Here is a 27,438-nt window from a genome sequence, read left to right on the forward strand (position 1 = left end):
AGGTACACATTCTCAGCTAGTGAGCTAGGTCTTGAACTAAGGTGGACTTTTTTAAAATAATGAACCGAGAACACAATGAGCATAGAGATCTACACTACAAAACTGTATCAGTCCTATGTACTTGTCATATGTCCTGCTCCCTGCCTTCACAATTTTGTGAGTGCTTAACCTTTTTTCAGCGATCTCTGTACCACTGCTCTCAGCAAGTCTCCAGTTGTAGAGTGTGAAGGATCCTGCCAGCTTTGAAACGTCACTGATCTTAATATACTGTGGTGGTGACGCAAGCAGGAGTCTGCAACAAAGCTCCCTTCTTCAGATACAAACTCCCAAAAGCTTATCCCCTAAAAATGTATTATTAATTTTATTACACTTTATTACGCCCTCCCCGTCAGACAGGCTCTTGTTGGCTTCTAAGGTGCCACTGGAGTCAAATTCTGCTGTTCTACTGTAGACTGACATAAATACCTGCCTGAAACTGCCTTTCCAGTACGTGTAAGTCGGTGAGCACACCAGACTAAGGCTGGCCTCTGCACGTTTACTGGGGAATTCGGAGTCCAGTGGCACCTTAGAGGCCGACAAGATTTTCAGGGTAGAAGCTTTCAGGAGTCAGAGCTCCCTTCTTCAGATACAGCTGGGGAGTAAGTAAATAATGAAGAGGGGCTGGCTTCTGGCTTAACATGAATTGGACTGTGCTGCACAGAAAAGTATGAAGTACCCTTCATACTTTTCATCTAACTTTTTGGGGAGTCTTGCCTACCAGGATGGTTGTGTTGGTGGGAAATTCACAAGGAGCTAGACCAAAAAAGAGGGCTGGGGGAGTCCTAACGAATAACTCGTGCACGATGGCTGCACCAGGTAAATCCTGCTTTTGAAAGCAATCGGCTGCCTGTGCGTTCTCTGCCTCTACAGCATTGCCTGCAGCTCGATCAGCCAATGAGGATGCAGGGAAGCCCTGCTGTGAAACTTCTCAAAGGCAAGGGGGGAAAAAAGAATGAATTAGGCAAAGAGTTAAGCTAAAGTTGCGTCTTAACGATTCCGGTAACCTATCGAGTCCCCTCGAAGAGTTTCACCGCGGAGCTGTCGAGGCTTAGCGCGTCCCACAGAGGGACGCCGACGCCGACTTCCCGCCGCACATTTTTGCCGGAAGTTTAGGCAACGTCTCATTGCTTTATCTCTACAGACAAAGGAGGGGATGAAAGGCGCCGGAAAATTTCTGAGACGTCATAGGAGCGCGCCGGAAGTTTTCTGAGGCGGCAGGCCGCGGAGGAGTTACTGCTATGGCGGCTCCTGCGATTCCTCCGCCGGGAGGGCCCCCCGGGGTGCCCGGGGGGAAACCGGGCCAAGGCCCCACGGTCGTCGGGGGAGGTGCGAAGAGCGGGGAGGAGCGGCTGAAGGAGATGGAGGCCGAGATGGCGCTGTAAGGAGTTCCTGTGGGGGCGCTTTTCGGGGGGAGGGCGATTTTGCCAACCTCCAGGTGGGGACTGGAGATCTCCTGGAATCACATCTCAGCTCCAGGCGACAGGGATCGGCTCCCCTGGAGAAAATGGCAGCTTTGGAGGGTGGACTGTGGCATTCTCCCCTGCTGAGCCCTTCCTCAGGCTGCACCCTCCTATCTCCAGGAGTTTCCCAACCTAGAGCTGGTAACCGTACACGGGTTTCACTTCTCGCATGCTCAGAGGGAAAGTGAGGAGTTGGCGCTTGGCAGTCCTCACCTGGGGGCAAGGGGAGCCCAGGACGCTGTTGAGGGATGCTGTGCTCGGCAGCAGGAGGGTGGGCTGTGTTGGGACATATGAGAAAAAAAAATCTAGGGGAGCCTTAAAGACCAACATCCATTTTGATTTGATATGAGCTTCTGTGAGTCGAGCACACTTCTTCACACAGATGTGTGGTTTCTCTGCACAATTTCCGCTTTGCCTATCTATCTGAGGAAGTGTGCTTGACTCGCGTTAAAATAAATGCCATTAGACTTCAGGGTGCTGCAGGTCTCCTGCTTTAGTTTGCCACAACACCCCAATGTGATTTCCCCTTTGTAATCCTCACTGGGGCGTGTGAAGCTGTCCTCCACCAAGTCAGACCCTTGACCCATCAAGTCGGCTTTGTTTACTCAGACTGGCAGCAGCTCTTCAGGGTTCAGGTCTTCCATCACGTACAACCTAATCCTTTTGGCTGGAGATGCTGGGGATTGAACATGCGACCTACTGCAGGCTAAGCAGATGCTCTGCCACTGAGCCACATCCCCTCCCCTGGTCTTTGTTTTATGAAGGGGGATTGAAGAAGTAAATCAAACCTCCCTCTGTTGCTTTGTATTTCTTCCTGGGCATAATTCATTTTGTGAAAAATATTACAAACGGAGGCAGAGTTACAAATAAAATGTTTAATGCAGAAAGAAAAAATGGAACAGTCGTCTGCTGGCCTTTTTTGTGGGATGCTTTAACTCTGCAAAGTCCCATCCAGGCACTGAGCAAACCTGCTTATTATCTTCAGCCACAGCTCTCAAGCCACAGGTCCTCAAGATGTGGAGTTTGTTTTGCTGGGCTGCTGCCACTTCCTCTCATTGTAGTGCGTAGTGGAACCTGAGATTATCAACTGGATCATTCATCCATTTCACACCCCACCTGTGCCATGAACTCAGTAGGAGACACAACGGAACTGTTCTTCACTCAGCCCATATCTCATATGTGGCAGACAATGATGTTTGAGATGTGGGATGCAATATATGCTGCTCTAAGATGTTCTATTGCAATATTTTATGATTGCTACTAGTGCATTTTATTGTATGCTTTTATTATATGTATTTATTATGTTGTTTACTATTATGTTGTTTACTTGTGGACTATAAATTAGATCAAATAAATAAATAAAATAAATAAGGGTATCAAGTGGGGATCTCCCCAGCCAACCTATTCAGAGGCTGACAGTCACTAAAATATGTGTAAATACAAATGTTATATAACCCACACAGAAAATATATAATTGAAACTGCAGGTCAGACAATCAGTACCGATCTGCTTTTTGAGGTTGCTGAAACCGCGTAGTGCTCTGAACTGCAATATCAATGATGTGGTGTTATTTACAGGTTTGAACAGGAGGTTCTGGGAGCTCCAGTGTCCTTACCTCCTGTGACTCCTGTGGTGGAGGCTGTCCCAGTCGCCCTGGCAGTGCCAGCCGTGCCTGCGGTGCCACCTGTCCCTGTCATCCGTCCTATCATTGCCACCAACACTTACCAACAGGTGAGAAGCTTATTTGGGGCATTTACTTTGCAAGTCTGAAAGCTGGTTTCAGTAGAAGTTTTGAAGTCTGGCTTAGGTGAGGTGGCAGTCTTGACTTTGGAGGTAGAAATAAAGACTATATGTGTTTCATCAAAAAGAGTCCAGTAGCACCTTTAAGACTAACCAATTTTATTGTAGCATAAGCTTTCGAGAATCAAGTTCTCTTCGTCAGAGTTTGTATCATGCATCTGACGAAGAGAACTTGATTCTCGAAAGCTTATGCTACAATAAAATTGGTTAGTCTTAAAGGTGCTACTGGACTCTTTCTGATTTTGCTACTACAGACTAACACGGCTAACTCCTCTGGATCTTTGTATATGTGTTTGAGGTTCTCAGACTGGAGGGACAGTGTTACTCTCCCACTCTGGCAGAAGCAAAAGGAACAGGTTTTCAGGTTTAATGTCTTAATGTTGCGGTGCTGTATAATATTTCTGCTTGAGAAATAGATAATCTGGTGCAGTGCAAGCCTCTCAGCAGTGCAAATCTCTCAGCACTTGACACTATCTGTCACCATTCTTACTGGGATTTTTCCTTTTCTCCTCTAGGTCCAACAGAGTCTGGAAGCCCGAGCAGCAGCAGCTGCAACCGTGGTAGCTCCCATTGTGGCTCCTCCAGTACCATTTGTAGGCCCAGGTATGCCTTTGGGTGGCCCTTTGCTACATAGCTAGGTTCCCAAAGCACCTAGCTAGGCCAGTATGCTTGTTTTTCCTCTTATCTGTAACTACCAAAATCCACAGGTCTGCTTGAAGGTGGGACAGGGAGGTAGTTTATTCACCTCTTAATGGCAGAGGAGGCTCTGGAAATATACGCGCCCACCTTTAGTGATTGAACTGAACACTGTTGCGGAAAATGCCTGCAGAAGTGACCATTTTTCCCAGTTGTTGTATCAAAGGAGCAGGCTTCATGCCTATGTGCCATTTTTCTAATTTGGGAAGGCACTTTTAAGACAAAAAAAAAATACCCCACAGTCCTCTATATTGAGATCATGTGTATGCTGTATGTGAGGTGGTGGCAAAAGGGGTTGCATTTGGATTTTGAATTTTGTACCTGCCTTTCAGCTGTTCCCCCTCAACGGCCCCCAATCCTCCGACCGACTTTTGTGCCTCATGTCCTGCAAAGATCTGGTAAGTTCTGTTTTGTTTCTTTCACTTGCTTTTCTGCAAGGGCGAGACGCTATGAATTCAGTCCACCCCAGAGGGTCTTGTGAAACGCTTCTCATGCCAAAGGTTTCATGTTCTGTTTCTAGTATCTCCCAGGTTTTTTTAAAGATCTCTGGCAATATGGCTGGCAAATCCTTCTTCCTGAAATCCCTGGAGAGCTGCTGCCAGTGAGGATTAGGCTAGACAAACCCCAAAGTCTTTTGAAGGATTTAACTCGAGTTTGTGGGAGAACCCAACATTCATTCCCACTCGCTTGTTCTCTTTTCCAGACAAGTGTGAACAACAGTGCTTAAATACATAAAGTCTACTTTTTTTCTGACCAAAATGGTTTTTAATTTAATTTCTAACCCGTCTCAGCCCAAGGATACCAAAAATTGTGTTTCTATTAAGATTTTGAATAGGCAAAATGCCTCAAATACGTTATCTTGTCATCTCTGTAAAGTAGATCTGTACTCCAGATGGTGGTGGGCTTCAAGTTGAGGGGCTTTTCTGAACTACTCAGTTCATGATGAAGTCAAGACTCAAACTTATTCTCAGCTTAATCACATGGCTCCTTGGCAAAGAATAAAACCAGAAACGTCCATTAAAATATATCATGATACCACAATTGGCTAATGTTACAGATGCTGGGTATCACTGCCTCTTCATTTACTAATTTCCCAATCTCTTTCCAGGTGGTCCCCGGCCCCTGCCAATGCGGCCTCCTCATCACCAGCCCATGGTGGGCCCCCCCATGCCAGGTCCCCAGGGTCCACCGATGCTGATGGGTCCACCAATGCAGAGAGCTCCTGGCCCACCTCTTGGAGGCATAGGGCCCATGAGACCTGGTCCGCCTGTAAGTGTCATTGTTAGAGGACAGGTTGGCATGAGCTGGGCAGGGTGATGCCGGCTGGGTTGGCCTTTCTTTCTATGCCGAGACGGGTCATTGCTCCCCATGTGCCTGAGATAGATTTGAATCAAAAGATGATAGATTTGAACTTTAGCATTTTATGACAAAGGGGTGCAGAGGGGAATGCAGAGGCTGATTGGAAGAGGGATAGTATTTGTATTTAAAATGCTTCTGTTCCCTCTGCTCAGCACTCAGGATTCTAGATAAAGTACAGAAATGATAAAATAATTGATCAATGGCAAAACACTCCCCCCCCCCAACCAGCAGCATTAAATCTAGGTTGACACCTAGCGTGCCCTGAAGGTGGCAGCACACAAAATCAGAGCTCCTATAGGTAATCTTAACTGAGCAGGAAATGCACATGGAAGCATTGCAGTCTTTTAAACAGCATGGTTTCAGATTGTTTAGGGTCTTAACGGTCAGTGCTTTGCATTGTGACCAAAAGGAAGTTGGCAGCCAGTAGGCATCTTTTGCAGCACAGTCCTAGGCAGTTCCTCCCGTCTAAACCCAATGCTTTCAGTGGGCTTAGGTTTGAATAACTCTGCATAGGTTTGCACTGTTGGAGTAGTTCGGGCAAGATGTGTCCTCCTGTAGTTCCTGTTGAATTTTGCGCTGATGGAAGCTGCATCAGTTGCAGCTTCTGGACTGTCTTCCAGTGCATTGTGATCGCCTAACGTGGATTGGATCAGAATAGAGGTAATGGTGGCCAGGTTTGCCTGTCCAGGAAGTGCTGCAGGCTGACACTCTTTTTCTAGATTGGCTAAGGATGTTCTGTGACAAACCTCCTTATTAAGAGGAGTCCAGTCTCATCCAGAACAGACTTGACGCCGCAGTTCTTAAATTGTTGGCTGATGACCCCTGACTGACTGTATGCTTCCTATATTGTTGACTTGGGCGCTTGGCCTTACATGACTTTACCTCTGGGCCAGAAAACCCATCATCTGCCTCCTGTATTAAACCTTCCAAACTACGTGCAAGAGGAATTTGTAATGAATCCGTCTGGGTAGCATCAGAAAGCCAGTAGGTTGGAGACATTGGTCAGGCAGTGATGTGAGTTTGTAATTCCCTGATTGACAACTTTCTCGCTGCTCTCTGACTGCTAGGTTGGCCCAGGGATTCCTGTCGGTCCTCTGGCTCCGCTGGTGCCTGTTCCTCGGCCTGTTGTGGCACCTCCCAAAGTGAACCCCACCGTTATCCAGGCAGCTCCTACAGTGTATTCTGCCCCGCCAGTGAAGAAGCAAGAGGTTAGTGACAGTACTGACATCCCAGCGTCCTGCAGGTGAATCCTTTGTAGGCCTAGCCCTGGGATGCGGGAGGGTGCACAATTGAGATTCCTGTGGTGGGCCGTTCCTTAGGCAAGCTTCTGAGGAACACCTGCTCCTGGGTGCCACAGCCTTTTCCTGTCCTCCTACAGGAGGAGCATAGAGAGCCCCCGCCTCCTGTGGTAGAGGAGAAAGAGCCAGCCGGGCTAGAGGAGCCTGTAATTGGTCCCAGCATGCCGGAAGTGGAGCCTGTTCCGCTGGTAGACCTGGGTCGGCTCCCTTCGCTACGTGCACATGATCCACCACCCGCACGAGGGAAGCGCCCCCGAGGGGCTGACTCTGGCTTCGTACCTGTTGAGGTAAGAAGGAATGGATACTGCCCACATGATTTAGTGTCCAGCTTGAGGATTCATGTTTGCTCACAACCGGTCTGCTGAAGGGGGCAGGGGGAAATGCAGAGACTTGTGAGAAGAAAAATCAGGGGCCAGGAGGACTCTGAAACCTTTAAAGTTGTCAGGGGTGTAATCCTAGGACCCTCTGTGTGGAAATCATGTTCTCAAATGCTGAGCTAGGGGGTATTGTCAACAGACCTGGCCCTTTGGAATGGAGTTTATTTCATGGTGAGAGGTATGGAAGGGTTAATGTCAGGAGAGGTGAAAGAAAAATACTAAGCTTGCATGCGTCCGTGTGTGCGTGCGTGCGTGTGTGCGTGCGTGTGTGTGTGTGTGTGTGAGAGAGAGAGAGAGAGAGAGAGAAGTGCTCTCAAGTCACTTCTGACTTACGGTGACCCTATGAATGAAAGACCTCCAGAACGTCCTATCATTAACAGCCCTGCTCAGATTTTGCAAACCGGAAGATGTGGCTTCCTTTATTGAGTCCAGCCATCTCATTTTGGGTCTTCCTCTTTTCCTGCTGTCTTCCATTTTTCCTAACATTATTGACTTTCCCAGTGAATTTTGTCATGTTATAATGAAGTACGATAGCCTCAGTTTTGTCAGTTTAGCTGCTAGGGAGAATTCAGGCTTGATTTGATCTAGAATCCACTTATTTGTCTTTTTGGCCATCCATGGTAACGGCAAAAATCTCCTCCGGCACTACATTTCAAATGAATCCATTTTGTTCCCGTCAGCTTTCTTCACCGTCCAACTTTCACACCCATACATAGTAATGGGGATTACCATAGTATGGATAATCTTGATTCTTGGTCCCCAGAGAGACATCCTTATCCTTAAAGATTAAGCACATGTACGTAGAAGTAAACCGTATTGCATTAATGGGATTTACTGCCTATTAAGCATGCTGAGGATTGTAGCATTAGCATTTGGATCATCTTACATTTCACTGTGGTAGGGTCACATTTGGAATGGAAGCAGCTATGTTTAAGCTTTGTCAACCTCCCAGGATCGTTGAGAGCACTAAATGGTGATGGTCGGGCCTCGCAGATTTCTCTCTCACCCACCAATGCACATTTTTTGCCTTGTCCTCTTGTGGCAGTGTATAGTTCTCACGCATGAAGCTACCTTACCCAGGCTCAGACCCTTGGCTCCTCAAGGTCAGTCTTGTCTGCTCGGGCCAGCAGCAGTTCTCCAGGATCTCGGGCAGCGGAGGTTTCTCACATCACCCGTTACCAGATCTTTTTAACTGGAGACGCTGGGGATTGAACTTGGGGCCCTCTGCATGCCGAACAGATGCTGTACCACCAAGCCACAGCCTTCTCGCCTTTGTTTGCAATCCACCTGAGCTCCTTTGAGGAGGAAGGTTTAAGATTCAGCCATCCATGTAGTCATGCAGCACACAGGCTAATCAGCACGCTTTGCTCCCACGCCAGCCTGTGGTGGAAAACACGCCAGAGGACAAGAAGAAAACCAAGCAGGAGAAGCTGAAGCGCTGCATCCGCACGGCAGCCGGCACCTGCTGGGAGGACCCCAGCCTCCTTGAATGGGACGCTGGTGAGTGGTTGGGCTGCTAAGCGGGTACCTGTGAGAATGTCACACAAGATAATCACGGTTCATCCCCTGAGCCTGGAGTCAGTTGTCCTGAATGGTGGATGTCCAAAGCCCAGCTTACAGCCAGGTCTCTGCAGTCTTCTATAATCAAAAAGCCAAACTGCATCCCAGTTCTGAGCAAGAAATTAACAAAGAGCCAGTATAAAAGAGCCGCATTTACATAATTTAAAAGAGACAGTTCCATTGAGAGTTGACATGTTTGACCATTGTAAGGTTGCCACGGCCCAAATACTGGTTAGGGCAAGTCATTTATTACGAAGCGGCACACACTCGCAATAAATCATGAGTATATATTCAGAAGCACCCTGCAGAATTGTTTCAGCACATGGGTACAATCTGTGCATGGATTGCACTAGGCTTCCTGGCTGCTGCTCAGCTTTCTCATTTCCTTTTCTGTAAAGCATCTCTAAGAATCCCTTCAGCACCATAAAAATCTTCACCTGCCATTCCCTTCACATCCTGGTTATCCTAGCATGCCAGTTACTACTACGATATACCTTAATATAAAGATTTCATTGGGGCTTTTCTTTGAAGAGCCACATTTGGTTCTGTGCTGAGCCATGTTTGGCTTTGGAACCATAGGTTGCAGACCCCTGCTGTAGCTATTAAACATGCCTCCCCCTAAATAATGTGGCAGAAAAATTAATTCACACACTATCCAGTAAAACTGAATTCTGAAGCTTTTGTATAAACTATGGGAACTAGGATTTAAAGGGGAGAGAAAGTATGTCTGAGCAAAAGACATGAACAGCATTTCCTGGACAGCTAGAAATTCTGCTTCAGGCTCACCCCCCGCCCCCACCCATGCTTGATCAGGGTTATCACAGCTTCCTTGCTAGAAACTTGCTCCTAGGCAAAGGTTCAAAGGCAGCAAAATTATCTTCCATCATGTTTTGCACACTTCCTTCTTTCTTCATATCAGATGATTTCCGGATCTTTTGCGGGGACCTGGGCAACGAGGTAAATGACGACATCCTGGCACGTGCCTTTAGCCGCTACCCGTCCTTCCTGAAGGCAAAAGTAATCCGGGACAAGCGTACTGGCAAGACAAAAGGTTACGGCTTTGTCAGCTTCAAGGACCCCAACGATTACGTCCGTGCCATGCGGGAGATGAATGGTGAGACCCAACATGGGCTGCAATGCTGGCTTCCTAGGCTGTCTAGGGTTAGAGTTAGCCAGTCCCTACAGGGGAAAGTCAGAAAAGAGAGAGCCAGCGTGGTGTAGCAGTTAGGCTTTTGGACTAAGATCTGGGATAGCCAGTTTGGTGTAGTGGTTAAGAGCCGCAGAACTCTAATCTGGAGAGCTGGGTTTGATTCCCCACTCCTCCACTTGAAGCCAGCTGGGTAACCTTGGGTCAGTCACAGCTGTTCCAGAGCTCTCTCAGCCCCACCCACCTCACAGGGTGATTTTGTAAGGATAATAATAACAAACTTTGTAATCTGCTTTGAGTGGGCATTATTATTATTATCATCCCCATTCTGCCATGGAAGCTGGCTGGACGATCTTGGGCCAGTTACACAGTCTTAATCTAATGCACCGCACAGATCTGTTATGAGGATAAAATGGAGAATGATGTAAGCCGCTTTGGGTGCTCATTGGGGAGAGAAGTGGAGATATCAGTGAAATAAACACACAAATACGTTTGCAGCCCAGGGTGCCCCATCTCATACTCTGTGGCTTGATTTTCCCTGACTGGAATCCTGCTAGAGTATGAAATTGAAGGTTTGCTCATTTAGACACAGCAGTAAGTTGTGGTTTGCAGAGCAGCAGGAGGGCATGGGCAACTACTTAGTTTGTGAGAAGAGGAGGAGTGACCATATGTAGAAGGCCCAGGTTTCTGCAAGGCTCGTTCATGCCTTGCCAGACCACGCCATTCAGACCATCCATTGGAGCAGTCCGGGTGACGGAGGTCTGACTGCCCCCCTCTTCCTCAAATCTCTGTGTTCCTGCTATAGGAAAGTACGTTGGCAGCCGGCCCATCAAGCTGCGCAAAAGCATGTGGAAGGACCGCAACATCGACGTGGTGCGCAAGAAACAGAAGGAGAAGAAAAAGTTGGGACTGAGGTAGCCTAAGGGAGGTGGAAGTTTACCCTCGATCTGTAACGCAAGGAACCAGCAGGCATCTCTGGGCTGTTGAGTCCTGCCCTCTGGTGGGCAGGAAGCCGATCACAGGCGTGCTTTGCCGGTAGGAGATCTTGAGTTCCCCACAGCTCCTCTGCTAGCCTGCTGAGTGCTGACCTCCTACATAAGATGTATGTGCACAAACACGTCTTTGCAACACTTATGGACTTAGTGTTTGAATGGGCTCAGCGCTGAGACCACAGTCCTTTGTTTTGGGGGGAAACGCTGAGTGTAACAACTTGGCTAGGGGGGAGGAGGGAGAGTGTCTTAAGCCAATAAACATGTCTGTATTTTTTCTTACTACTTCCGCTTCCATTATTTTCTCTCTGGCTGTGTTGAATTCTTTTCCTTGGCTCATGGCCTTTCTGGTTTCAGGTTGCTGGAAAAAATCTCTGCTTGTTCGGTGTGTGTTCAAATTCCTTGCACGTCTAGGACTATGCATTCGAGCAGGAGCTAAGCACAGCCCTCTTTCCCAGGTGTGAAACACCTTTTCACCAGACACATCACTGAAGTGCCCGCTTATTTGAAGCGTGTGCCTTAGGCCAGCTTTACTGGGCAGAGGTGTGCTCTTTTGCAAGCATTGGGAACAGAACAAAACAGGAGGAAGGGGGAAATGCCCACAGGAGCTGCTGTTACTGGCCGGCCCACCTGCTCATTGTTCTAAGTATCTCTGCTGGGCTCACTCCAGACAAGCAGTCTGCATTGTTCCAAGGCTGAACAAACAGGAAAGGCAGCTTTGGCTCAAAGCCCCTCTAGAGTAGGAAGCAGATGGGAGAAGCAGAGGAAGGTGGGAGCGTTGACCCCAGCAGGGGAGGAGGCAGGCGGGTCAGACACCAGTTGCCGCAAAGAACGAAGCTCCTTGGCTAAATAAAAAAGGAGAGCTGCAGAAAGAGGGGGGAAAGATTGCCGGCCATTGTGACCAGTCTGTAGCTTGCCCTTATCTAGCCTTTCGCCTCCTCCTCACCAGGGCTCATTCCTTCCTGTCTTTGTGGGGACAGCTGATGCGGAAGGAGACTTGGGCAAACGTATGCATGCAAAATGTAACGTTAAAATTGACACCAGCAGGGAGAGTGTTGCATTGGACCCGAGAGAGCTGGGCTTGAATTCCACTCAGCGCTGAAATTCACCATGTTCGATCTCAATTTCCCAGGGTAGTGAAGAGGGCAAACTGAGCAATGCTCCTGTCTCCCTGAGCTCCAGAAAGAATGGAATACAGATATAAACTTATTCTCTGTATTCACCACCAAGGTCTGTTTAAATCAAGAACTGTGCAAGGACGGCACACTGAGTGAACACTTGAAGCTGCCTGATACTGAATTGGACCTCTCAGTGCATCAAGGTCTGTACTGTCTTCTCTGGCCGGCTGCGGCTCTTCAAGGTCTCAGGCAGAGAGCTTTTACATCACCTGCTGCCTGATCCTTTCCACTGGAGATGCTGGAGGTTGACCTCCTGTATGCCAAGCAGATGTGCTACCACTGAGCCACAGCTCCTCCCCTAGTTTGCAGTTTGGGGGGGGGACAGGATGGAGTAAGTCGAGCCTCCCTCTATCGGTTTGTTTATCTTCCTGTGCAAAATTGGTGAAGAATATTACAAATGGAGGCAGAGTTACAAATAAAAAGTTTAATGCAGAAAAGGAAAATGGAACAGTCATCCGCTGGTCTCTTTTGGTGGGATGCTTTCACTCCGCAAAGTCCAATCCAGGCCCTAAGCAAACGTGCTTACCTTCAGCAAGGCTGTCAGAGGGTCAGCCTTCCAACCATACCTTGGGCCCCAATGATACATGTGGAGGGATTTTTGTATATTTGCCCACGCTGCAAAATGCTTCCGCTAGCCATGGAGGCAAAGCAAGGGACCGCGCCTAGGGACTGAGCCCCACTCCCTGGATGTCCCGATCAGCTCCTGAGATTTCAGGAAGTATTGCCCACGTGGTTTCAATCCTTAAGCACTAGAAACTTGATTGCAGAAGTTTAAAAAGTGGGAAGCAGCGCTTCCAAGGGACGTTGAATTCTTTCCCCAGTGCTAAATCCTAGGAATGTGTGAATTGACTTGCGAATGAGCAGAATTCAGAAATCACTGCTTGTTGAAGGCAAGAACTCTGCACTAGGGCACCAGTATGAAATAGCTTTTTTTTTTTAACCAGAGGTTGCCAACTCTGTAACTGGTTTCTGCTTCTTTGCCTTTAACAGAGGGTGATCCACTAATACCTGCCGAGGCTGTTTTCCATAGCATGAAATCAAATGTCATTGTCTGCTTACACCTGTAGGTCATGCTGCAATTTTAAAAAACAGCTGAATTTTTGGGTGGGTCATTTGGCACACCCAACTTGGTATCCTGGTGCAACCCTCTTTTTTGAATAAAGGAGCTTCCCAGATTCCTGCCAACAATCACATCCAGCCCAGCCTCCTATATAATTCAGAAGTATGCAGATAGCACCTGCCCCTGGTTTGTCTCAGCAACAGAACAACTCAAAAAACTCTTCCAAAGACAGGCGTGCCAAAGCTCCACCCGGCTGACAGAGGGACAGCCCCCTCTTTGCTACAGGGTGCTATTGCCACCAAGGGCCCAGGAGACGAGCAAGACAGAATAACATTGCAGTCCTAAGCACAGTTCACCTTTCCTAAGAAGAGTTACTCCAGTCTAAGCCCACTAAAATCAATGGGCTTAGACTGGAGTAATTTAGGATTGTGCTGTAAGTCTGTTGACGTTAGTATAAACCTGCTTTCTGGGACTTTGGATCACACTCTGCAAGCTGTCAAGTTAAACGACATTTCGGTGCCGCCAAAGTGTTCAGTGTAATGTCAAATATTTGTGTGTTCCTGCAGTGCCAATTCAGGGCTTAATATATCCTTGCACTCGTTCATCTTAAGGATAAACGAGTGTGCTGGCAGTTTCCTTCTCCTCCTGTCAGTGCTCTCTAGCAATTCCTAAATTCACTTCCGTATCCAGAAAGGATCTACTATGAGAGATCTTTCCTCCCACCCTTTGGTTGTTGGTGTTTTTGACACTCAGCCTCTGGAGAATCTGAAAGTTTCAACAGTTTTATTGTGGTTGGTTTTCATAAGAGGAATCCTGTGGATTTTGTTTTCAGATTTTGTTCTGGACCACCGCAGCTGCCTGTAACCTCTTAATTACCTTCTCATAAAGCTACACTACGGAGTTAGAACAATTTGAATTGTGATGACTTTTCTGCAGATTGTAGTTTTGCAAACGGTGTGACTACGGCTCTCCGACAAAGAACGCACAGCCTCTAAAAAAATCTTGAATTCTCAAGATTCTTTGGAGAGCCAAAGCAACAGAAAACCGATAGAAGTTGGTAGAGTAGATATTTCCTTATCGGATCACCTCTAGAGCCTGTTTAGAGGCAAGGTTGTATTTTTCCTAGAAGAAAACCCCGCACTGGGTACCGTTTGTTATGACACATACAGATTAAAAGATAATAGGGTCACTCTCAAGTCTGAATGTACTGCTAGATTGTCAGTGAGCTCTGTTGAATTTAATGTTCTCTCCTAGTCATGTTTGAGGTTTGCAACCACTGGAGGAAAACAGTTATCTACCGGCAAGGCACTCAAGGGTGAAGACAGATGGAACATCGGTCACACCTGCATTGTGAACTCAACTTTGTAACTTGCCTTCTTCCAGTCTGAGAGGCCAGTTCATGCTGGATCATGCTCCAGTCTTTCCTTCCTTGCCATAAGAGGGCTATCTTCCTTTAAAAATACATTTTAAAGCTACATATATACAGTCCGAGGCATATATTTTCATCTTTCACTTTACAAAAAAAAATTCAAGAACATTTTTTTTTAATTGCAAAACAGCTTGGGGGATTGGAATGGAAGAGAAGTTGGTGGAGTTACAGGTATTAGCCAATAGGTGCCCACCCCAACCAGCTTTCCTTGTCAATACATAGGAGGCGTGCAGAGTCGTTTCCCCTCCCCCAAGTGTTTACTTCGGAACAGAAAACTGTATGAATTTTCCAGGCAGCAAGGTGATTTTTGAACCACCATCAGCACATTAAAAACGTTAGGCCTGCTTTCATCTCAAGATTTAAAGCACCAGGCAGAACTAGATGTTACAGGAGACCAGGGCTTTTTTTCTGGGAAAAGAGGTGGTGGAACTCAGTGGGTCACATGGCTGGTGGCCCCGCCCCCTGATCTCCAGACAGGGGAGTTTAGATTGCCCCCCCCCCGGGCAATCCAAACTCCCCTCAGTCTGGAGATCAGGGGGCGGGGCCACCAGTCATGTGACCATTTTCAAGAGGTTCCAGAACTCCGTTCCCCTGCGTTCCAGCTGAAAAAAAGCCCTGCAGGAGACTCAAAGTTGCTCTTGTTCCATGTTTCTTCTCTTGCTCTGAATTGATAAGGCTTGGTGACCTGCACGCAGCAGAATATGGTAGAGACGTCATCAACAAAGCAGAAGGGGAAAGAAAGAACGGTAGACCAGTAGGTGGTTCCCCTAGGCCGCCTCGGCTTCTAAGCCTGGATGGTTTAGGATCTCTTGTTAGTGGAAGGAAAATTAACCCCTGTTAATCCATGTGCCTGTATTGAGCACCACAAGTAACCAGAGTTAGTTTTTAACCCAAATTCTTAGAGACGGGGGGCGTGGGGAGGAATGAGGCATAATTGCAAACCTGGAAGCAACTCTGCTTTGTGCACATTTTTCTTTAGTTGTAGTTAAGCAAGATGTCTGGCTTCAGTCTTTGTGCATTATATTTGGTGGAGAATGCCCTCAAGTCGTAGTTGACTTATGGTGACCCCTAGCGGGGTTTTCATGGCAAGAGACTAACAGAGGTGGTTTGCCATTGCCTGCCTCTAGTCTTCGTTGGAGGTCTCCCATCCAATTACTAACCAAGGCCAACCCTGCTTAGCTTCTGAGATCTGACGAGATCAGGCCCACTGGGTTCTATTATGTTTAACTGAACTATCAGGGAAAGGGGAGACTATCCAGATCTGTCTTCTGATGAGCACAAACTTAAGGCCACTGATAATATCAGATCCAAAAATAATCACGAGCCTAGGGGCGCCTTAAAAACGAACTAGTTTTTCCTCTAGCATATAAGATTTCATGGTCTGAAGTTCAGTTCATCTGATGCTGTAGACTGATAAAGTGGGCTGTCTAGCTCACAAAAGTGTAAGCTAAATGATGTGTTAGTTTTTAAGGAGCCCGAAGACTCCTGTTTGGTTTTGATAATACAGACTTACAGGGCTACCACTCTCGAAATAGTAGAACTGGTGGTTTTGTGGCTCAGGACAAAATTCCAGGGGCCCTGTTCTCCTTGGAACCCTATAGAGGCAGGCAAGTTGTGCAATGTGTGCTTATATAATGTAATGACACACAGTCTGGGTGCTATGAAGGAGGCCCCAGAGGGAATCTTTGGTTGGGGGCTCTTGGGCTGTCCTGTCTTCATTTCCTTCCATTGGGCATTTTTTTAGTGCTGAATCCTAACAGTGAAGGGCAGAGGACTTTGTGGTATGGCAGGAGAAGTGTGGGTGGCTTTGGCACACATGCGCTCACCCTTTTATTCCAGGTGGATAAGACAGAAAGTCTCAGTCCCAAGGGGTTGACTGGTGTTTGTGTAAGAAGATCTTCTGGCTGGTCAAAGTCCCAGGTAGCTTCATAACCCTCAAGGTGGTCAAGGGACTAGTAGAAGGAGCTCAAGTGGTTGCCCGCCTGCCTTGGCACGGGGGGGTTCTGGTACAGGTTCCCGCTGCCGGAATTCCAGTAAGGGCCGGGTGCCCCGAAAAAGCCGGCAGGGGAGGCAGGCATCTGTGCAGTGTGGCCAAGGCTGAAGCCCACCTTTTGCTGGTGGTAAGAGGGCAGGTAAGGCAGGTCCGTGGGGTGGTACTTGTACAGGGCGGGCTCCCCCGGTTGCCCCTGCTGGGCCTGGTTGATGCCCTGGAAGTCGAACTTGTAGGCATACCGCTTGCCATGCACCTTGGTCATAATGCTCTTGTCGTAGTAGTAGCGTAGCGCCCGGCTCAGCTTGTCGTAGTTCATGTTGGGCTTGCTTTTGCGCTCGCCCCACCGCCGGGCCACCTCGTCGGGATCAGTCATCTTGAACTCGCCATTGGTCCCTTCCCAGGTGATGCAGCTGGCGTTGTTGCTGTCTGACAGCAGCTCCAAGAGGAACTGCCATAGCTGGATCTGCCCGCTGCCTGCCCAGGGAGATGAGAACCAGGTTAGCAGCTGGGGAGGGTCAAGCATGGACAGGGAAGTTGGAATGGGCCTGGAACAAGCCAAATGGAGTGGGCCCTGCGGGTGTTATGAGCCAACATTGCAGGGGCCACTCAGTTCAAGCCCTGCCAGCACTGCTAACAACAGGCTTCACTTTGGTCATTGACTCTGGCTGGCAGTTCACAAGGAGGCAGTGGACGAGCCTGGGGGCCCTGAGCCATACCCCCTTTGAAGCCCATTGGCTGTAATTGATTTACGGGGGTGTAATTATGCTTAGGATAGTGATTTAAGTTAAGCTGCCACTAGGGGTCGCCAGAAGTCAGCTATGACTTGATGGCACTCTCCACCACCATTGACTAATGAAATGAACTTTGATTCCTCCCAGGAAATTTTTGTTGGCTCAGCCTCTAATGGAAACAAAACAGGTAGAAGTTCAATAGGTGAAGCTACTTCCCATTTGTGAACTTTCTTGCCAGGAAAAGGTATGGCTTCCCTAAACCTGTTGCCCCTTTCCACAACCCCCAAGAGAAAAGAGATTTGGACCCACCTGGGTTTGCCAAGCGGCTGCTAGTGGGTCCTAGGACCTGGTATGGATCTGGCAGGAACGAGAAGTGAATCAGAGAGAAGGGCTAGAGTCGGGTGCACTCAAGTGATCCTTCCCCACATATCTGTCTCATCCCATCATCCTAGGGTATCTCACTGCTAATTCTAGAGCCTCTCTGGTCCATTTCTCATTGAGGTGGTAAATCTGGGTCAGGGCTGTCCCACTGGATCCTGCAGGTGGGAGATCATCTCATTGGATACTCCTCTCTGCAACAAAGCTTTTCACACAGAAAGCTAACATGTCAGGGAGAAAATGCAAGTCTTCTGTCTGGAGGGTTTTCTTTTTTGCATTGAGGAATACTCCCACTAGGCTTGCCAGCCTCCAGGTGATAGCTGGAGATCTCCTGGAATTAGAACGGCTCTCCGAGCAAGAGAGATCAGTTCCCCTGGAGAAAATGGCTGCTTTGAAGGGAGATCTCTATCGAATTATACCCCACTGAGGCCTCTCCCCTCCCCAACCCCCACCCACTCAGACTCCGCCCCCCCCAAATCTCCAGAAATTTCCCAACCTGGACCTGGCAACCCTAACTCCCACCCAGGGCTGCTGTAAGCCATGGCCAGGCCCCTAAGCTTTCAGCTATTTCGGGCCCCCTCTAGCACTTCAGTTTTTCACCTCACTTCAGCTGACAGCCTGACCCTGGCCTGGTACGGTAGGTACTAGACCACAGTACATAGCCCTATACCCATTTTGAGGGACTCCTGAAGAATTCTATTCACAATTTTAAAAATATTTTTATTGTGCAAGTAGAACTCTTCAGGAAAGCACATTTAGGGGTTATAATTGTTCAATATGGTAATATTTTGAAGTGAATAACATTTTTTATTATTTATTTAAAAATATATAATTAATGGATAATTGTTTTAATATAAGAGACAATTTGTCAATAAGGAAGCAGTTAATTATCTTATTAATAGAGGTTTATATAAGAGAATCAATTAATTGTAATTTATGTGGGGGTGTGCCTCAGCAAAACAAAATTGACGGGCCCCTAGGCTTCGGCCTAGTCAGCCTTATGAATAATACAGCCCTGCTGCCACTTACAGGTCTCACGTGGTATAGCCCTGTCTTAGCTCAGTAAGGCCTCGGACCAAACCATCTGAGACCCACCATATAGAACTGGGAGCCAAGTTTCAAAATACCACCTCAGTAGGGTTGCCAGCTTGCTTTCCTAGCAGGGCTCCTGTGCCTTTAACAGCTGACACACCAACACACATCCAGCCAATAATCCTTTTCCTGCCCATTATCATGCAAGAAAAGATTCACCAGCTGAATATCTGTTAGTCGCAGAGCTGTTAACCATAAAGAAACCCTGTGATTAAAAATTAAAAAAGTAAATCAGCTACCTTAAAGCTCAGCTATGGATTTGCTTGCTGTTAACCCTTAGCCTCAGTTTCCCCATCTGGAAAAGTGGAGGACATCATGACGCACTGTACAAGGTTGTGTGCAGGGCTCATTTCGAGGGGAAACACACAGGAATGCAGTTCCGGCAGTTCTCCAAAGAGGTCACATGTCAGATGGCCCCACCCAGCTGACTCAGCCATTTTGGGCCCGTTTCAGCCTGGATTGGAGCCAAAACGGCCTGGATCGGGCCTCTGACGGGTGGTGGATCACTCTCCCGCTCATCAGTGGCCCGATCCTGACCATTTTGGGCCCCTTTTCAGCCATTTTCAGCCCCTTTTTGCCATTTCGGGCCCAATTTCGGCCCTGAATGGCCAGGATTGGGTCCAAAACAGCCAGAAAAGGTGAGGTCGGGGTGTGGCATATGCAAATCAGTTATACCAATGACACACTTCCGGTGATGGCAAGAGGCATGGCATACGCTAATGAGTTATGCTAATGAGTTCCTCCAGCTCTTTTTCTACGAAATGACCCCTGGTTGTGTGTGTGTATTTATGTGTGTGTGAGAGAGACAGAGAAGAGGATACAAAAATATCGTAATTATCCTGAATTTTAATAGGTCAGCAGAGGGTCAAATGGCCTGTATTCCTTTTAAATGTATCCGCCATCAGGAGATAGGTCTAAGGTTGCCAGCTCCAAGTTGGGACATTCCTGGAGATCTAGGGGATGAAACCTCGAGAAAGAGGGGTTTGGGAAGGGAAAGGACCTTGGCATGGCATAATTCCATAGAGTCCACCTCCCAAAGTAGCCATTTTCTCCAGGTGAACTGATCTCTGTGGCCTGGAGACCAGTTGTAATTCCGGGGGATCTCCAGCCACTACCTGGAGGCTGGCAACCCTAGACTGAAAGGAACACAGGAATCTGAAAGAGAGGCATTGCAGGAATCTGAAAGAGAGGCATTGCAATCTGGGCCACATCTCCCGCCTTCTGTGCTGCCATAGAAGAGGGAATATCAGCCCACACAACTTTTCTTATTCCTACTTGCATGACAAGTAAGGTTGCCAACAGACCTGGAAGGGGGACTGGGGAAGGCTTGTCCCTTTAACAGCGGCTTCACATGCAGAAATGGGCAGTCGAAGCTTTTCAGGGCATGGAGCTAAATAACGTCGCCTGAGAATTGCTGCAGAGCAGACTCATACTAAAGGGGCAGCCAAAGGGACCAGTTTAAAGCTGGCAACCCTCATGACACGCTGCAGCTTGCACATGATCACTTGATCGATATTGTCGCCTGTTCCCCCGCACCCCTAGGAGCCATAAATATTGCCTTGTCTACACGGCTGGTGCATGCTTTTCATCCCAGACCAGAGCATTGCAAAGAGGCTTATATATACAGAAAAACTGCCTAGCCTGCTCTTATGCTTTAATCAGTTGCTCAGTCGGCTACAATTAGTAGCTCTTCACAGCGCAGAGATAAGGTTCCCCCCCCCTCATGTTTGTAGATCACACCGACAATCAAAACCCAGGAGGAAGGCCTGTTAAAAACAAAATTGGCAGCTCAACTAGAAGACAGGAAGTGGTAGGACTTCCTCCAGAAGTAGGGATAGCGACATACCTGGTGCGACCCGTGTAGAATCAGGAGGATTTCGGCCCACGCTCTGGATCTGTGGTGGGGAACCTAAATTGGGAAAGAGGGCAGGTGAGGGAGAAAGGGAAACGGCCCTTGTGGTTACTTAGTTTAGCTAGAAACAAAAGCCGTGCACTGCCTTTTGTTAGGAAAACACCTGAAATAACACGAAGATGCAGCAAACTGGCTGTCAGTGCATGGTGGGGCCCCGGCTGCCAGAGATATGGGAAGAGGTGCCTGGTTTGAGGTAACAGAAGAGCTCCGACAGGCCCTGCGCCCCCCACCTCCCTTCTGGAGAAAGTTCAGTACCTTTGGGAGTTGTGCTGATCGGGCCACTACTCCAGCTGCTCCGTCGGATTTCCTCATAGGGAGACTCTATAGAAAAGATAGAGATAGAAAAGATAGATAGAAAAGGGGCTTGAATTAAATGGGGAGTACCATTTCAGATGGGGAGGGTGTCTTTGCATTTGTGGTGACATTTCCACCAAGGTTCAATGGTCTGGTGAGAAAATGCAGTGAATTTCACGAGTGTTTTTTGTGGTTAAACAAAGCAAGAGGCAGAAATGGATGCTGTCCTTAAGAGTACTTGTGGTCAGTTGTGGTCTGCAAGAAGTAAAAGATGCCCTGGAGAAGGGATTGCTGGTTCAATTCTCTTATCAGAAAGAACAGCCCCAGGCATTGGCTTGGATCCTGCCCATGGGTGGCAGGGTATGTGCCAACCATGATTGCTGATTCCTCCTACCTGTGGCCACCCAAACATACCCCAGAATGTTGCTCCTGGGGGACGGGGGATCCTAGAGATACCATAGCGAAAGAATCAGCCAAAATGGCAGAACCCCATAGAAATCTAGACAGGATCCAGGCCAGTACTTGGGCTTCCCCATTCAGCACCAACAGGAGTTTCCAAACACTTCTCAAAGGTAGTTCCGTGCAAAGTTCTTTCCCATAATCTAATCTGGGTACAACCAAGGGTCACTGGCCATATCTGCATACGGACCCCTTCCTAAGGCAACTCCATATGCTTGTGTGACTGGGTTGGATCACTTGGGATGGCAAGTGGTGGATCTCTCATTTGAAAGCTCCCCCCAACCGCTGCCATTTATAAACTCCCAGCAGAAAGAAAGGTAGCACATCAGGGGGAAAGGTTCCAGCCTAGCCATGTTATGTTAATTTTCCATAGGCAGGGAAGTCTTTAGATTTAACACCTGGAGGCGTGCAGGCTTTCATTCTTCTACACCCAGTCATAATCCATTCAAAAGTACACCATGTGATTCTCCTGCTTCCCAAGTGGGTTCCCAGAGAAAAGAATGCAATATCAACTCTATGGCCAGGTTTTCCCTGGGCCTTGCTGTCTAACGTGTATTCCTCCCTGTTCACTTGCCATTCACTTGTGCTCCACTTGATCAAGTGGAGAGCAAGTGAATGGCAAGTGAACAGGGAGGAATACACGTGAGTCTGTTCACTTGCCAGGCAAGTGTCATTCATCACTTGTAGCTTAGCTCTCAGTTCTTAGCCCCCCACCACCACACCTGCATCTCCTTTGTTATGGGCAGGGCTTTTTTTCAGCGGGAACGCGGTGGAATGGAGTTCCGGCACTTCTTTAAAATGGTCACATGGCCGGTGGCCCCACCCCCTGATCTCCAGACAGAGGGGAGTCTAGATTGCCCTCTGCGGCATGGAGGGCAATCTAAACTCCCCTCTGTCTGGGGATCAGGGGGCAGGGCCACTGGCCATGTGACCATTTTCGCCAAGGGTGATTTAAACTTTTAACCCCCCCTTGTTCCAGCTGACCTAAACTGATGTCATTGTGTGGTCCTGAGCTCCACCACCTCTTTTCCCAGGAAAAAAACCCTGGTTATGGGCAATCATGTTATCAGCTTACCGGATTTGACTTGGGCCCTCGGTGGGGGTGGGGGTGGTTGCTGGGTGATTACTGGTGAAGACGGGTAGGTAAACGTGGGGCTGCCTGTGCAGGGGAGAAGAGAAGAAGCCATTAGAGGAGAGGGGGCCGAATGGTAACCGGCCAGCCACAGATCAATCTCTTCTGCAGACTCAAGATCTAGAAGCTCTTATTCAGAGACTATAGCGCCTATCTTTCAAAATGAGACATTCTAAGATAACTTGGTGATAGCTTTGTCGCTAAGGCAATCATCCCATTCAAAAAATCTTACCCAATTCATCTTAAGAGGCTTAAATCAGCATACATTTGCCTCAGAATAAAACCTTTCAATATGAAGATGGACACATGCCTCTACTGGTGTTAGAGAATGCTGAGATGCTCACATGTTGTCTTAGAAGAGGCATTTCCTTCCGTGTTGGCAGAGGTGTTTATTTATTTACTTCATCTATACCCTACTTTTCTCCCCAGTGGGGGATACAAAATGGCCTACAACATTCTCCCCTTCTTCATTTTTGTCCTCACAACAACACTGTGAGGTAGGACAGGCTGAGAGTGTGTGACACAGTCAAGATCACCCAGCACGTTTTTGCTGTTAAGGGTTCATCTCCACAGTGAATAGACTTGGGACAGGCATTGGACCCAGAGCTGGCATGGCACTTCCCCGGTGCAAAGGCTTACTCTGCCGTAGGTAGGAGAGGTGGGACAGTAAGATATCCGCGTTGTACGGTGTGGTGAGTCGTAGAAAGCCTTCCTTTCCCAGCTTGCAAAGCTCCTTGCCGTCCACGTGTTGGAAGAGGGTGTGGTCCACGTCCAGGAGACTGTACTCCTTCACTGCCCAGTCCAGCCACTGACGGACATGTTCGTGTGTCCAGACGCTGGGATCTGTAGATGAGATGTAGGGATGGGCAAAAATGAAGGCTGCAGTGGACTGTGTATGCGGGGCGGCATCACTGGTTGCCAGGGTGCAAACCTTGCCTGGCTACTATGGTCTCTTAACCTTTTCCTCCAATCCCAGTTGGGGGGTGGCCGTGCTTATTCAGATCTCCCTTAATTCAGGGCTGAGTTTTAGCACTCAAAAGGGGCTCTGGAGCCATGAGCCCCAATGCAAATCAAGGAAGACTTAAGAACAGGATTAGGGGTGGATTCATGGGTAGGGGGGGGGGACATCCTCCATAAACATAAAAGCAGCTTGGCAAACCAGACACTACGTGGCGCATTGTGTCCCATAAGAAAAAGTCAGCAAGGGACTAAGGCGAGGGGTGGAGGTCCTTATACTGACCTGCTGGAACGATGACCCTTTTCTCCTCGCTGGGGGGGTTGGCTGGGGGGCTGTTGCGTGGGTTGTATCCACCTGGGTATGATATCTGGGAAGGGTCAACTGTTCCTCCTGCTTTGTTCCGCCGTGTTATGCTACAATCGACAGGTGACTGCCTGAGTGGGGGCGAGGGCAGATGAGAGAAAAGCGGATAAGGCCCATTAGCTCATCTCATAAAAGTCAGTCAATGTTTTGATTGGTTTAAAACATTTACATGCTTCCTCTTCTGAGTCCTGCCTGAGGCAGCTCATGACAAAGATTTTTTTTCAAACAATAATTACATGTAAATCATTAAAATTAACAACCATTAAAAACCAGCACATGAAAACATGGATGCTTCAAAAGCACAAAATGACCCTGAAACCAAAAAGCAGCAGGTCATGACATAAAAGCTTAAAAAAATCATTAAATGTAAAATCGTTAAAATGAATAACCATTAAAAGCCAGCACATAAAAATTTGAACGCATCAAAAGCACGAAATAACCCTGAAACCAAAAAGGCATATAATAACCCAAACGGAACATATGCTTTTCATAAGGAGGATCTCAGAAATTTCTAACTATAAGGATCTTAGGGTGCAAGTCAGGAGTAGAGAACACCGGGTTACATTTGCCAGCCAGCCCCTCCCTACGGTACACTGATCCTAGAAGAGAGCGTCCTGGCTGGCCTCCCTCCTGCCCTCCTTTCAGGAAAGTTTGCCAGAAAATTTGACTGAAGCTTTGACCCCTATTGACCCCCCTACGAAGCACTTTTTGTTGATGCCAAAATGCTAATCTACACTGTTTGGTCAAAGGGAAGTGAGTTATTTCCTGTGGGTTTCAGAAGAGCCACAAAACTTGAGGAGAAGAGCAGTCTTGCTACCCATTACGTGGCTGCGGAAGGGCGAGAAGGAGAAATGGGGCGCCCTCTTTGATGCCATCTTCAAAAGTGCTTGAAGCTGGAGCTGGAATATGATCAGTTACTTCTCTGCACCAAGAAGTCCCGTGCTTAAGCCCCGAATTATCATTCTCTTAGGACCAACGAACCTGGTAGAGTTAAAACCAGTTCTATGGTTGCCAACATCAAGAGAGGAAAAAATGCTAATTTGCTTGTGAACTCTGCTGTCCTTTTTTAAAGTTTTTTTTTAAAATCAATATTTTAAAAAGTTGGATACAGAGCTTTACAAATTCATCTACAATTTTACAAACAAGTCATATAGGTGTTATTAAATCCAATTCACCATCCTAGTCAAAATAACATTCCATTTATTCTATCTACTATTCTCATTCAACCTGGATCTTGTCCTAATGCATCTGAAATTCTGTGTTCAGAGTAAAAGTAAACTTTATGCTGTTGCGACTTTGTTGGTATCCTTCTGCTTGTAACTCTTTAGGTTCCCAAAGAAGCTGAAATTTTAGATTGTTTCAAAAAAAAAAAAGGGAAAAAACACAAGAGAGCAAGCTTTTTTGATTGGCTATTGCTTCTGCCACTGGGAACAGCAGTGTGTCATGCAGAAATCTAACAGGTCAAGATTTTAATGGTATAGTGATAAAACGATGGAGAAAAATGTTTAATGGAGAGGAGCAAGGCTAGAAAAACTGTTGGCAACCTTAGAGGGGAGTGGATGGAGGCTGACATTGGGAGATACAGAATACAAGATCTCTTTGATCGTACTTATCACCCCATTTTCTCAAAAAAACATTTTCACTTTACATCAGATCCAGTTATATTTTTTTTCCTACGGCTGTAATCTAAACCTCCAAATCTGTCATCATTCCTTTTCACCACCAGGGGGACTAAATAACATTCCATCTTCCTGCCACTGGCATGGCGCTGGAAACAGGGTGTGGGCTCTGCAAACGCAAAGTTCCAACTTTTTTCTAGCAGGGATCCTGCACCTTTAAGTGCTGCGGAAATCCAGCAGCTAAAGCTTTCTCCATGAGGGAAGAGTGGTGGCTCAGTGGTAGATAGGGTTGCCAACCTCCAGGTGGTGGCAGGAGATCTCCTGGAAGTACAACTTATCTCCAGGCCACAGAGATCAGTTCCCTTGGAGAAAACTGTGGCTTTGGGCAGTAGACCATGACATTAAACCCTGCTGAGGTCCATCCCCTCCCCAAACCCTGCCCTATCAAGGCTCCACCCCTGAAACCTCAACTTGGAGTTGAGGTTTCTCAACTTGAATTTCTCAACTTGGAGTTGGCAGCCCTAGCTGGTGGAGCATCTGCTTGGCATGCGATTTGAAAGACCTGTACCCAGGGATCATTTCGTAGAAAGAGAGCTGGAGGAACTCATTAGCATAACTCATTAGCATATGCCATTTCCCTTGACATCACCAGAAGTGTGTCATTAGCATAACTGACTTGCATATGCCACACCCCCTGACAGCACCTGGCTGTTTTGGACCCAATCCTGGCCATTCAGGGCCAAAATTGGGCCCAAAATGGCAAAAAAGGGGATGAAAATGGCCAAAAAGTGGCCCAAAATGGTCAGGATCAAGCCGCTGCTGAGCGGGAGAGTGATTCACCACCCGTCAGAGGCCCTATCTGGGCCGTTTCGGCCCCAATCCAGGCTGAAACGGGCCCAAAATGGCCGAGAGTCAGGTGAGCGGGGCCACCTGTCATGTGACCTCTTTGGGGAACTGCCGGAACTGCGTTCCCGCGCGTTCCCCCTCAAAATGAGCCCTGAGTGTACCAGCGATCCTGGAGTGCAGCTGCCAGTCTGAGTAGACAATACTTATTTTGATGGGCCCAAAGATCTGATTTTGGGTAAGGCAATTTCATGTATGTTTCCTGTGTGACTACATCTATACGGAGGGTAGGGGGAAAGCTTTGCCTGATGAACACCTACTACCCATGTGAGCACAAGAGCCCTGCCCAAAAAGAAGTTGGCAACCCTGCTGAGCCAGGGGCTTTCCCAGGTCAGACTCAAAGCCATCACCGCTGACCTGCTGGAGCAGTTGACTTGCTCGGTTTCCTGCTTCACCACATGGCTTCTGTTGTTGTTCTGGGTCGACCACTGAGGCTCCTCCAAGCTGAGGCCTTTGTCGCCATAGTCATCCACTGAGGGCAGCTCTGTCTTCAAGAGGTGTGGGGTGCTGAAGGATGGGTCAAATATCGACTGGTCCTCACTCACCACCGACAGCGCCTCCTGTTGGGAAGGGGGTGCCAAGGCAAGAGGTAAGCGTTGACCTGGTGTGCTTAGAGGGGCTTAGGCAAAATATTAACGTAACAGAAGAAGGGCAGTCGAAATCAGTGGAGGAGAACAGTAGACTCTTTTTCTCTTGAGAGAGCTGCTGTAGCATAGTGGTTAAGTGGTTGGGTTGGGAATCAGCATTCTGCTGGTTTGAATCCCACTACTGCCACAAGCTTAGGAGGTGGCCTTGGGTATGCCACTCCTCTCAGCCCCAGCTCCCCAACTGTATTGGGAGGGGGGAAATAATAATAACATTAACTTGTTCACTGCTCTGAGTGGGGCACTAATCTGTCTAGAAGAGCCATATATAAGAACAGTTGTTTTCAAAGTAAAGATTTTATTTGAAAAGAAAAGATGTAACAATAGAAAGTGCGTAGAAACTTATACAAGCTCTACATCTGAATTTAATATAAGCTAATAGAAAGATATATACAGAATGTATAACAGCACAGCTAAATTATATAATAACTCTCATCCCCTCTCCTTAGTTGCTTTTACCCAAACTTTAATGTCAATAATTTTTAACCGGTCATTTCTCCTGTGTTTTATCTTTGTTGCATAATTACCTTAATTTATCTTCGTCTTAACCTAAGTAATCAAAGAAATC

General features: G+C 47.6%; 2 protein-coding genes across 3 annotated transcripts in view; one reads left to right on the forward strand and one right to left on the reverse strand.

The window, feature by feature from the left end:
- Positions 1 to 1,257: 1,257 nt before the first annotated feature.
- RBM42 (RNA binding motif protein 42) lies at positions 1,258 to 11,010 on the forward strand. The gene is made up of 10 exons (XM_055000087.1): positions 1,258 to 1,417; positions 3,077 to 3,230; positions 3,815 to 3,902; positions 4,328 to 4,393; positions 5,104 to 5,264; positions 6,422 to 6,562; positions 6,733 to 6,939; positions 8,409 to 8,529; positions 9,509 to 9,703; positions 10,542 to 11,010. Exons 1-10 carry the CDS (start codon positions 1,278 to 1,280, stop codon positions 10,652 to 10,654), a joined length of 1,386 nt encoding a protein of 461 aa, XP_054856062.1. The 5' UTR covers positions 1,258 to 1,277; the 3' UTR covers positions 10,655 to 11,010.
- A 2,721-nt stretch (positions 11,011 to 13,731) lies between these two features.
- LOC129343233 (retroviral integration site protein Fli-1 homolog) overlaps positions 13,732 to 27,438 on the reverse strand; it is a 36,348-nt gene continuing 22,641 nt past the window's right edge. Inside the window, exons 2-9 of one of the 2 annotated variants that reach the window (XM_054999337.1) lie at positions 26,584 to 26,786; positions 23,624 to 23,775; positions 23,023 to 23,226; positions 22,327 to 22,410; positions 20,754 to 20,819; positions 20,433 to 20,495; positions 17,426 to 17,473; positions 13,732 to 16,859 (exon numbers count right to left, since the gene is read on the reverse strand). In XM_054999337.1, the coding sequence (XP_054855312.1) occupies positions 16,345 to 16,859; positions 17,426 to 17,473; positions 20,433 to 20,495; positions 20,754 to 20,819; positions 22,327 to 22,410; positions 23,023 to 23,226; positions 23,624 to 23,775; positions 26,584 to 26,786 (1,335 nt within the window). In that variant the 3' untranslated portion in view covers positions 13,732 to 16,344. The remainder of the gene's footprint in view (positions 16,860 to 17,425; positions 17,474 to 20,432; positions 20,496 to 20,753; positions 20,820 to 22,326; positions 22,411 to 23,022; positions 23,227 to 23,623; positions 23,776 to 26,583; positions 26,787 to 27,438) is intronic. The other variant, XM_054999338.1, reaches the window with a different exon arrangement.

The sequence above is a fragment of the Eublepharis macularius genome, chromosome 15 (assembly GCF_028583425.1).
Source record: "Eublepharis macularius isolate TG4126 chromosome 15, MPM_Emac_v1.0, whole genome shotgun sequence".
Classification (NCBI taxonomy): domain Eukaryota; kingdom Metazoa; phylum Chordata; class Lepidosauria; order Squamata; family Eublepharidae; genus Eublepharis; species Eublepharis macularius.